The sequence below is a fragment of the Hermetia illucens genome, chromosome 3 (assembly GCF_905115235.1).
Source record: "Hermetia illucens chromosome 3, iHerIll2.2.curated.20191125, whole genome shotgun sequence".
Classification (NCBI taxonomy): Eukaryota; Metazoa; Arthropoda; class Insecta; order Diptera; family Stratiomyidae; genus Hermetia; species Hermetia illucens.
The window spans coordinates 173,096,626-173,108,784 of NC_051851.1; the positions used below are offsets into that span (position 1 = coordinate 173,096,626).

The window sequence follows — 12,159 nt, forward strand, 5'->3', positions numbered from 1 at the left end:
TCAAAATTATTTACATTCAATCATTTTCTACAAAAACTACTGCATTTTAATTTTCCTCTTAGTTTCAAGCCACTTATCCACAAACTTCTGATACTCTCGCTTACTTTTACAAACTATCACTAAAGTGGTCGGTCTACATCCGTATGATTTCAGCTCCTCTAAACGTTGCCTTGTAGTCTCCAGGCCATGCGAAAGAATACGCGGCACTTGGGCGATATCGTATCGAGTAAAGCCAGCCTCGTTGAGAAGATAATCAAGGATTTCTTTGATCTGGTCAAGTAAAAAATTCAATCCAAAGTGAAATGGTCAGATAAAGGGATAAAGAGAAATTAATTCTAGACAGGTCACCTTTGTCACACGTACTCTCGCCACAGCCGGGTGTTTTGAAACAATGGCTTTTGTTGTTTCTATATCGTATCCCAAACGCTCTGATAAATAGTCGTAGACATCATTGTCGCCAAGGATTTCTTTTTCATCGGCAGCTAGTCGAAGAGATCTGAATTCAAGGAATTTTTATTACAAGTAATTGAAAGGGTATTTTCGTGAGAAAAAAAATTGCATGGAACATGAACATGGAATAATTGAAATAACGATTATAGATAGGAAGAAAATGAAAGTGTATTGAAGACAGAAATTTCACGTAATTCAGTACAAACCGAAAATATGAAGACAGTTGTTCTTACCTCTGTAATATTGGCTCCGGACACCGTATCATCCAAGGCATTAGTTTCGTCTTATGTGCGCTTCGTGCACGCTCCAACCGTTCTCTAATCGACTGCGTATTATACCGAAATGCCCAAAGATCTCGAATTATACTATTTGGCGATATTCCGTACTCTAACATGGCATCTAAACTGGCAATTAACGTTTGTAATGGTATTTCGAGCATAAACAACCTTGGCGCGATGTATTTGCAAACCGTTTTAGGCGGCATATCTAATTTCTTTGATAAATAATAGATTCTGTTGCCTTCCGGGGTAATATCACGTTCATTTTCCATTAGACAAAGGATTTTCACTAAGCGAAAATTCGATGCGCGTAATAACGGGATGAAATCATCGATTTTCTTCGGTTTCATTTGCGATAGAGTTTCGAGCTTGGCACGGAGATTGTCTGAAAGAAAGGGAGTTTCGATTTTATAATCATTTATCTTCTCAGCTAAGTGTCACTTGGCACAAGAAACAGGATGAAATGGAAATCAACGAGAGAAGAATCCCAAATTAGGTCAGCATCGGATTTTTCAACTTAGAGTACCGTAGGTAGTCTGTAAATTTGACTTTTTTAACTAATTCATCTAATAATACCGGCCTGGTCTGATTATGGCCTCACTCGACCTCCTCCAGGATTGTGTAAGACTGGGCTAGGAGTAGGCAAGTGAACCTGGATGGGGGATGTGCCGAAGCAACAGCCCGGAAATCGTCCTCCCTGCACTAGAGAAGGTACTGCTAATAGGATATCAAGCCAAGGTGGAACAGCATACACCGGGGGCTGCGTGGCCAATGGAGAGCTTGGTCTTTAGTATGTGAACTCTGAATACATTAGTCATTTTCAGTTTCAAATAAGACCCTTACTTTGGTGCCGGGTAGCCGAGGTGAACATGCTTCCGGGACTGACTACTCGTGGGACATGGACTCATTTAAACAAAAAAAAAAAAAAAACAAAACAAAAAACCGACGATAGAGGAAGATATAGTGGTGCCAGGCACATCATCGGAGGATGAGCTACTGACAGCCAAGAGACAGTAGTCATCGAGGGCAGTAAAGTCGGTGCCAGCCATAGTACCACTGTGCTGAAACTAACCCAGAGACCTCCCGGAGCCAAGCGGCAGACTCATAAGTGGTTTGGGATCCATGTAGTGAGGAAGATTCTGTATGCTTTTCTGTGTCCGGACCTCAGTTCCAACGACCTAGTTGTGGCCACACTGGAACAGGCGGGGGCAGATAACGTGTTTATTTCCTCGACTTACATGGCTCTCGACGGACCAGCTCCACCAGCAAAACTGCAATCTTTGACGACCACCATAGCAGTAGAAGAAGCCCAACCTGTTGATAGGCTGCGACGCCAACGCAAGGCATACACTTTGGGGCAGCTCGGAAATCAATGAAAGAAGTGACTCATTCTCTGGTTTTAATACAAATACAAATCTACCTCTGTGTAACAGGGGCAATACCAACTTTCCATTTTCCTAGCTCGGAGAACTATGACGGTTGAAAGGGTGTTTTTGATATCACCTTACAAACCAACAATGGCATCCTAAGGGTGGAGAATTTTAGAGGTTCTGGTCAGAGATCCTTCTCAGATCATACATAGTTGGATACTTTTTAGTCTAGATCTCATCGTCTCCAAACCTTCCAGAAACCCCAGAAGGATCGACAAGAAGAACTTCGATCAAGTTATCAAGAACAAGCTCTCCGGTACGTAAATTGGTAAGATTGGCACGATAACGGAACTGGAGTTAAAAGTTGGGGCTCTGGAAAAGGTATTTGATACCGCCTTTAAATGATCGTGTCCAACAAGACGACACTGCCACCGTGGTGGAATGAAGATGTGTCCAGCCTCAGGAAGCTTACCAGGGAAATCTTAAACACCTTCTAGAGGCATAAAGATTGGCATCCATACAAAAACTATCTGAAGAAGTATAAGTTAGCCAACAAAACTGACAAGGCGGCCCTGGTTGGACTATTATCCGAACATTGAAAGCACCAACCAATCCGCGAGGCTCAGTAAGAATCTGTCTAAGGAACATAGGATCCCATCCTTCTTAAAAACTCAGAAGGCTCTTGAACGGAATCTTCTAGTGAAACCTTGGAGTTGTTGGTGCACACATCCTTCCCCACCAGCGGGGAGGATTGTGAGTCACAGCCGTGTTTGGACGGTATGCGGCCGCGCCGGCCGTGTGAGACTGTGGTAATTACCGAGTATAAGATTGGCCGGGCTATAAAAAGTTTCTTTGCATATAAATCTCCGGCGTCAGATTGTCTAATGCCACTCATGTTACAGAAGCAGCAGGAAAGGGTTTTGATGTGGCTTGTCGAGATTTACCGGAGCTGTATATCTTTTCGATGCATGCAACAGTTTTGGAGACACGTACGGGTGATTTTCATACCAAAACCGAGCAAGAGCAAGTATAAGTCTACGGAGGACTTTCAACCAATTAGCTTCAACTCTTTCAACTGTTCGTGTTTCTAGGTCCCAGCACGGCCACTTCAAAGGAAAATCCACAGAAACCGCTCTACACAAGATAATTGGCACAGTTGAGCGATCACTGCAGTACAAGGAGTATACTCTAGCTGCCTTCCTGGATATAGAGGGAGCATTCAACAACCTTAGTACCAACGCCATCAAGAGAGCTTTGACCATTATTGGATTAGAGGGGTATTTTGCACATTGGATAATACCATGATCAGAGCTGTGAACAGAGGCACGCCCCAGGGTGGCGCCATCTCTCCGGTGCTCTGGTTAGTAGTGATGAACGAAATTTTGCGAATATTGGACAGAAGCTTGGTGAAGGGAGTGGCGTATGCCGACGATTTGGTGGATGTTTCCCTTCATTATGAGTGACATCATGGAAGGAGCGTTGAGAATGTGGTACCTGCGGGCCGCGAGATGCGAACCAAAAAAACATGGAACTAATGCCATCCACCACCAAGCCAAGAGTACCTGAATTCCACCCCCTGCAGCTGAATGAACAAAGATTAATTTTATCCTCCAATGTACCTCCTCCCCTTAGACCACCACATTGAATACGTTGTAGAGTGCAGTGCTATCCGACTACGTGAGTCCGGGTGCTGGACAGTGAAGCCCTACGACCATAGTAACATCCTAGACGAGTATCTCTGAAAATCTCGGCATTCCCCAAGGACAACGCCACACGAAAGCTAAACTTCATGAGAAACTTTGCTGTGGACTTTCCATGTCTGACTAAAAATTTGAAAATAATCGTCAAACAGAGAAGGAGATAGTACGAAATGGTATTCGAAAAAGATAAGATAAGAAATAGTTTGGATTTGTTATTTTTTTCTGTCAGGTTAATTTAGGAAATGGAAATATCTTCTTGGCTTATCTTGATATGGGGGACGGGAAACAGAGGAGAAGGATAGGAACATGGGAGCGTTTCCACCGGACATTTCATTCTAGATTTCACTTCGTTGTCGGCTTTTCTATGGTTGTGTCTAGCAATTGTTCAACGAGAACAAATTGAGATATATGGATGAGGCTGACAGAAGGCTTTTCTAACGGAGACCATCTGGTCGTCGAGTATAACCAAGCAGCAGTTCAAAATCAGGCCTGCTTATATGACGAAGGTCGATAGATCACCACGGTACCAGAGAAATCTAGGAAGGGCAACTTTTCACTGTTGTATATGGTTGCGGTTGTCCCCTAAATAAGGCCTATGCGCCATCACTGCCTGTTTTCCGAAATGTACTTTGATTCCTTTCACAACTCCCGAAAAAGCTTACACTCGTCCTAAAATTATCTGCACTACTTGTTTGTGGGGTGGACCATTCGTAGGCCACTTTATTGCTCCATTGCTTCATTCCTCCGCCTTCTAATTAAGACATATATCGACACCTGAATATAAAAAAAATTGGTAAACGCGTTCAATGTTCTGCATGATTGTAAATTGCTCTGAGTTTTTACGTAGATAAATCTGATAATAACTAGTTATTTCTCCGGAATGTTCCTCCTGCATAAAGTAGCACAAATACACTCCCTGTTTACGCTTTCCAAGCCTTATTCAAAATCAATAAAGAGCAGATAAGAGGGACGGTTTGAACAACCCTCAGTACTCTAAAATGTGGTCAATATAGGAAGATCCAGAGCAAAAACCAGTCTGTTCTCACTCGATCAAGCGAGTTGCTTCTCGATGCGTTCCCGGATGATGTGTTGCAAAGCTATAATACAATATTCTTCACCGACGGATCAAAGATGATCTGTAGAGTCCGTGCGGGAGTTTTCACGGAAAGACACATCGCAGCCAAGTCATACCATCTCTCGAGATGCGCCAGTGTATTCCAAGCGGTACAGTACTGGCGGTACTGGAAGCAAGATCCGACCCCAAGCATAACATAGCTATTCTAACCGACAGCCAAACGGTCATTAAGGCCTTGTACTCAGCGGTGACCTATTCCACGCTGGTGGGGAGCGCAAAAACGCGATGAACAATCCGGGTGGCACGCTCAAGGTCACCCTCCTCTGGGTTCCCGGTAATAGGAATATGGCCAGACGGAACTCTGCTCTTGGCAGTCCTTCGACGAGTACAGGTTGTGTCCCGCTGGTGACTATAAAAGGTAGAATCTACTCGCCCTACTACAGCCGCAGATCTTAGATGACGAAGGCTCGACCCCTGTGCCAATCACGAGAGCTCCTGCACCAGACATGTGCAAATGCATACAAGATTACGGCGGTCTGCAGGGGACACTAGCCTATAGGGGACCATGCCGTCAGACTCGGCATATTCCACAATTCGCATTACGGGAGCTACAGAGTAAAGGGGGAAACTCTCAGGTACTTCTTTGGCTAGAGTCAGGCTACGTTCATTAGGTAAACCATTCTTTGAGGACCTCAGAGAGATCTTTAGCTGCAGGATGGGAGAGCTGCTTTCCTTCGTGAATTCTACGGCCTCTGAAAATCTGAGCCGGCTAGACTTTACCTCCTTATTCTCATCAAAACTTGGTTCCTCAGAGCGGCCACTAATACCAACCCTACTTCGTCTAATAATCGTCCATCTGTTGGTTACTAAATTTGTTCATTGTTAGAAGTTTTTCTGAAAATAAAATTGTAATGGGCTACCATAGTTATTCTTTGAGTCGAGGACTTTTTTACTTTCCAAAAAACTCTGAAATGGGACACCTCAGATGTTACTTCTGCTAAGGGGAATAGCGTATAGCTGCCCCACCTTACGTTGCTAGTGAAAATAACTATAATAGTTCAGTCTTCTTAGCGTTCATATATTACGCCCGCAAACTTCCCGGTAATTATTACAGCTAGATCGTCCGCAAATGTTTATCAAAAAACCTTTATGTTCTCTAGGAGCCCTAGCACGATGTCCATATTATGGAGTGCTGTCTCCGTGGATTTGCCTTTCTGGTAGGCGTGTTGCCTATAGTGAAGTAGCCACTAAGAAAGGCAGTTAATTGGAATATAAATGTGTGCTAGGCATGTCCGAATATGCAGTTGACACAGGGCAATCATTTCCTTTATTATTAGAGCAGGAATGATGCCATCTGGATCAGTAGACTTGTAACTATGGAAAGAATTAAATGCTAATTTTGTTCGCTCCAGTAATAGTACTTTGCATGCCAGATTTCAGTCTCTCGGTTGAGGGATATATGCAACTGTCGGCCCCGGGATGGGATTTTGTATGCTGCATGGGAAGTGCACTTCACACAAATGGTTTACTGTTTCTTCGTCCCTTTCTGTATGTCTGTCGCTCTGTAAAAGTAGATAACCAAGCTTCTGGCTAAGTTCTTTGAAATTTTTCGCTTCAACGGTTGCCTCAAGAAAGTTAGTCTCTTTACCAAGGGGTCTGCATGATGATCGCTTAGCTGGCCTTATGCTCTTCTTAGGAGCTTTCTGTGCCTCTTTATACCGATTCTAGCCACCGGCTTAATCAGACTTTAGAGCAGGATTGAAGAGTACTCTTGTGGTGTAACCCCTTTCCATACCAGCTTCATTCCTTGAATTCCATCCCGTAGTTAACCACTGATTTCAACACAAGCTAACGTAGTAGCGCTCTCATGAACACTAGACTACGTGAAAGCACAGGCCAGAAGCTGAAGCAAATTCAGAGGGTACCCTCATCATCAGGGAGGGAACAGGGAGACCTCTTCCTAATCCACCACTTACTGATTCTCGAATTGTTATGCCTTTGACGTAGTACATACTAAAGTGGGTAAATCTCAAAATGTAGAACGTTTATTAGCACTAACTTATTGGTATCATGCAATAATACTTTCACAACTTACACGATGGTATAGCCAATATCCAGGGAAACTCCGATACCGTTGGGGATTCAATCTTGAACGTTTTTATTATCTCAACCACTTTACTGAAATTCGCTTTGTTGATAAATCGAAGTTTCGGCTCCTTCGCGAATATCTTCTCGCCCGCCTCCTTGCTAATGAACAACTCATCATGGAGCAGTTGCAGGGCTGCCTGGCGATTAAGCCGTTTGTTATCGAGTTTGCAAGGATCATCGTGGATGAACGGAATCGTACTAGTCAAATCGTCCGCATCTGTGAGGGTTGAAAGAGTTTGGATTTCTGGGATCTTCTGCTCTGTTCTGTCGAAGACAAGGCATTTCGGTGAAGTGGCAAGGAAACGCCCCCACGCACTAGATCTACAGGATAACGTGGGATACTGGTGCACTAATTGTAACCGTGAAATCTCCCGCGATATTTGCTTCAAAGCTGTTCGAAGCATTTCGGCGCACCAAGGCAAATAATTGACAGAACTTCGAGCGAGGTTAGACCAACATCAGCTGGTCGATGGCTCCGCCTGTCAAATGCATGGAAAGTTGGTAAACAGGAGGAGCCGCTGTCATGCTGAGTGAGAGCCCGCCCATAGTGCACATTTAAATAACTGTAAGGCGCTTTCTGTGAAATATTTGAATAAATAAAGTGTGATTAGAAAAAGTTGACGATTTAACATTGTATTTTCCTTTCTTTTGTCTTCTTTCATATTATATTGAACAAAAAACAAACGAATTGGACTGGACTTTAGGAGGCACAGTGCACGTATATCGGGACATTGGAGAGGACGAAAGTACAAAGGATTTGCATTTAATTCGCATTTAATAATAACTATCCGTTATTATAACTGAAATACAGGTAAGAAATCAAGATATATTAATCATTTACTGTCCACGCGAAGGAATTATCGTGTATATGTAGGTTGGGGAGATTACTCTAGACGGGATATTGCTAAATAGAAAGGACATTTTTCTAGGAAATCGCACTTTCTCACATGTTTTTTGGTCTTTTAGTCAATCTACTGTTATTTAGCTAACTAATTTCTAACTGATTCCAGTTGCTTTTGAGGTCAAATTTAATATTAATTTTGAAATTCGACGTGGAAGCCCGGGATCTGGTTCCTCGATGGCCAAATAACTTTGAATACGATGAAAAAGGGGAAGTAGGAGAAGACTTGGAATGGTATAAATAATACAGTGTTGTTGTTAATAAAATCCTCACTCGTAACCTCTCATTTTTAGGTTTGAATTTGATTTGACTTCTGATGGAAGCGCGGATGGACAGACCTACATCTGCTGTCCGCGGAAGTGAAGACGGAAGGGGGCGACTCCACTTTCACATCGGGGCGATGATTGCCTTACAAATAAGCTAATTAATGATACGATGACAACCCTTTACGGTTCATCGTAACTTTTTAAAGGATAATGACTTTCTTCCTCCTTCCGCCTCAACCTCACGAGGTAGAGCTACCAAATCAAACTTATAATGTAATATCCCTGAAATTTGCCCAGAAATATCTAATATCTTTAAGATTAGCACTAACGCTACTTACGTATTTGTACAACAGAAGAATGTTGTAAACTACGATTTGAATATCTCTCTCTCTCTTGCTCTTCTCGGTCGAGTAACTGCATCCTTCGGGCTGGAACTTTTATTGGCCACTGGATCCTTTCGTCTGTTTCCAGTTTTTCTAGGTAGTTCTCTATCTTCCACCTTGCCTTTGAACTGGCGCTTGAGAATTCTTCTGCCGTCCGTCCATGGCCCTTCGAATCTTAATATGGATAGCAGCTTCTGCTTCAACTCGCTGTGTGTTCGCCATCCTCCGTTTCCCCTCATTGGCCCTCATGCTATCCTGAGGAAACGACATTATTGAGCACTATTTTTTTGCTCTCCGTCATATTTTTATATTTTAGAATTGGCAGTATTGTAAGCTGGGGCTTAAGAACACACTCAAAGTCTTCTCTGCTTGTCGTAAGAGGCGACTAAAATGGATAGAAGTCCCTTTTAGTCGGTCGCTGTAGGCTAGCAAGCCGCAAATTTCGAAACATTATTGCTACCAAAACGTCATCAACGCCTCGGATAGAGAGTGACTTCATTCCGAAGAACTTTGGCTATCAAAAACAGACTATGATTGGTTTCTGGAATGTGAGCTCCCTCCTCAGTAACGGTGCTCAGAATGCTCGATTTCTCCAACTTGAGTGGGGAAAAAAAATATAAGGCGAAGACTGCTTTACGGTTTTTTACCAGAGCAGAGGCAAATCGTCAGACGTTGCCTCACCTCTGCCCTGGCAGCAGTGTGACCGAAGCGGCTCGCAGATGTTAATTGCTCCTTTATATATTTGCAGAACACAAGATGACCACGAATTCTATTGAGCGTAAATCCGCCCGTACTTTGCACCAAATCTTGGCCAGAGCTAAACATATTTTTTTGAGGATTGCGGGGTCCTAAGTCCGCATCCACTTGAGGACGGACCGGACCAAATTGGGGCTCTGGTAAGAAACCGTAAAGTCGTCTTATATTTGTTTAAAGTTTGGACTCTAAGCTCTAAACGAGGGGTCCTTGGACCAAAAAAAGAGGGAGTAAGTTGCTCCTCATTTGGTGGATGCGGACTTAGGACCCCGCAATCCTCAAAAAAAAAAGTTGAGTGGGGATTCCAGCGATACACTAGACATTCTGTGCCTAAGCGAAGTAAGATGGTAGCACTCTGGAGAGTACTCTTCTTCCCCTTGCCACACTTAAGGCAATGCGCTTTTGTACTCTGAAAAGCCAAGTGACAGCAGCCGTGAAACTGGCTTTGGGTTGCTTCTCACGACTATTGTAAGGCGCCCGTTTCTGACGAACTTCTAACTGTAAAATTCCGGCCCAGGTTAAGGAGCACCACAATTATACAATACTACGCACCAATGGAGACTTCCTTTGTGGAATGCAGAATGATGCTTTCGTCCAACAGTTCAATGCAATTCAGGGGTTATCGTGATGGGTCACCTGAATGCTAAGGTGGGATCAAACCATACCTTGTTCTGACATGTGATGGGGAAACACGATATTGGCAACCGCAACGATGGTGATGGGAAGTCCATGGATTTCTGCAACTTACACCCCCTCGTCATTGGCGGTACATTGGTCAGTTGGGTCTCAACTTACCGACTTACCGAGTAATTAGATCGACACTTCGCGATCAACAATAGATTTAGGAGTTGTCTCCTGGTAACAAGAGAGGCACTAACATCGGCCTCGAAAGGGATCACCATCTGACGGTCGCTTAAGTTCGCTTGCGTGTTGCTCGCAAGGTTGGGGAGCTGCGACCCCCCTAAGTTCAACATTGACCGCTCGTATGACCCAGTTGTCCCTCGGCAGTGGAAGAGCTATCTTCCTAATCGGACGGCAGGAGTAACCCGTCTGAGAATATCGATGAGCATTGAGCTGCCCTAAAAATGCGCTTTTCTCGAGTGCTACAGAGGTCATCGGCCAAGTTCCGAAGAAAGTCATAAGATCTGGCTGACTGTGAAATCGTGGAAGCTTATCGATGAGCGGAAAGGTTGAAGTCTCTATTGACTGCTGCGAGTGATAGCGGACTTGACGCCCTCAAATTCCAATATCGAATGAAATCCCCAGAAGTGCAGCGTAACGACCGCTGTGACAAGAGAAAATTTGCTACTGCGCTGGTCAGGGAAAGGAAAGATGCCCCAGATCTTAACCGTATTACATCCGGTGATAACACCGGAGGAGGAAGAACTGGCTGGATGAAATGGCTAATCACCGTAAGATGCGAATACGAACTGTTCCTCCAAGCAGAAGAGATATCATTTCGGCCATCATTGCACTCAATGTGTCCGGATGGTTCAAGTGGCTGCGCTAGGCTGTCGTACGGAAGGTCGCGGTTCAAATCTCACTGGTGGCAGAATAATTTGTTATCGTGACTGGATGTATGAGTGAAATCAGGGTAATAATTTCGGGTGAGAGCAATGCTGACTACATTGCCTGTACTGTAGTGTACCGTTACGGTCTTGAATGATGTGCTCTAACACACTTGAAGGCCCTGATCCAATATGGATTGTTGCGCCAACGATTATTATTATTAATGTACCCAAACGGAGTAAAGCTGTTGGGTTTGATGGTCTCTCAACTGCACCTGCAGTTACAGGATCTGTTGCTTCCACACGTACAGAAATCTTGGGAATCCGAGTTCTTTCCCAGATAGTGGAAAAAAGGGATGATCGGCAACAGAGACATCTCGAAAGCTTGATCGACAGAGAGTAGGCTGATTTCCGCTCCGGATTCTCCTGCATTGAACACATCAACACCCTACGGATCATTTTGGAACAATTACAATTTGGAAAAATTACGGAAATTACCAGCTCTTCATTGATTTCGAGAAACCTTTCGACAGCGTGAACAGGGAGTGTATTTGGAGTGCTGGAGGGCATTCCAGAGAAACTAGTAGCTATTATCAGAGCGACAAATGATAGCATTCAGTGCAAAGTGTCACGTGCTGCACCGAGGAGAAATCTTGGACGGTTTTGAGGTCCAAAGCGAAGTTCGCTAAGGTCGCATCCTGTCACGGATTTGATTTCTTCTCGTTATCGGTTACGTTTTTTATGCTTTCTTATCCGGAGGACGTGGAGCAATTCAATGGACGGTGACGTCTTTCCTCAAACACGTTGACTACGCTGATGACATCTGCTTGCTCTCTAACCGGGTCATGGACCTTGGCCAAATGGCTCTGGATTTGGAAGGAGAGGCAAGTAGAGTTGGACTGAAGGTAGATACCAACAAAAGCACAAGTGGCCCATCGTATTCTCCCTATCCGCATTAATCGGTAGATCATCGAAGGTGTCGACGCATTTGTATCTCTAGGAAGCGTGATTTCTGCCGACGGAAGTACCGAACTGACGCATTAACAGCGCTAGATCCGGTTTCGTTGCCTTGTGTAAAATCTGGAAATGTAGGTATCTCAGCACTAAGATCAAGTTGGGACTGCTCTGCGCTAATGTTCTTTCCGTCTTGGTATATACGAGTACCACATGGAAAGTGAACTCCACTATTACTCAAAAGCTCCAAGCCTTCGTCAATATTTGTCTGCGTCGTATCACCGCTGATACGACTGGTCTGACACTGTCCTAAACGAAAAACTTGTTCGGCGCACAGGCCAGACACTCGTACGCGATGTGATCAGAAGACGGA

General features: G+C 44.1%; 2 protein-coding genes across 4 annotated transcripts in view; one reads left to right on the plus strand and one right to left on the minus strand.

Moving 5' to 3' along the window:
* Positions 1–7,511, minus strand: LOC119651290 (transcription termination factor, mitochondrial). Its single transcript, XM_038054807.1, has 4 exons — positions 6,969–7,511; positions 684–1,113; positions 349–496; positions 1–270 (listed from the first exon to the last, which is right to left on the minus strand). Exons 1-4 carry the CDS (start codon positions 7,423–7,425, stop codon positions 37–39), a joined length of 1,269 nt encoding a protein of 422 aa, XP_037910735.1. The 5' UTR covers positions 7,426–7,511; the 3' UTR covers positions 1–36.
* The window catches only part of LOC119651289, a 6,912-nt gene continuing 2,203 nt past the window's right edge, over positions 7,451–12,159 (plus strand). Inside the window, exons 1-4 of one of the 3 annotated variants that reach the window (XM_038054805.1) lie at positions 7,451–7,586; positions 7,726–7,832; positions 8,032–8,156; positions 8,216–8,434. The gene's annotated coding sequence lies outside the window, so the exon portion shown is untranslated. The remainder of the gene's footprint in view (positions 7,587–7,725; positions 7,833–8,031; positions 8,157–8,215; positions 8,435–12,159) is intronic. The other 2 variants (XM_038054806.1, XM_038054804.1) reach the window with 2 other exon arrangements.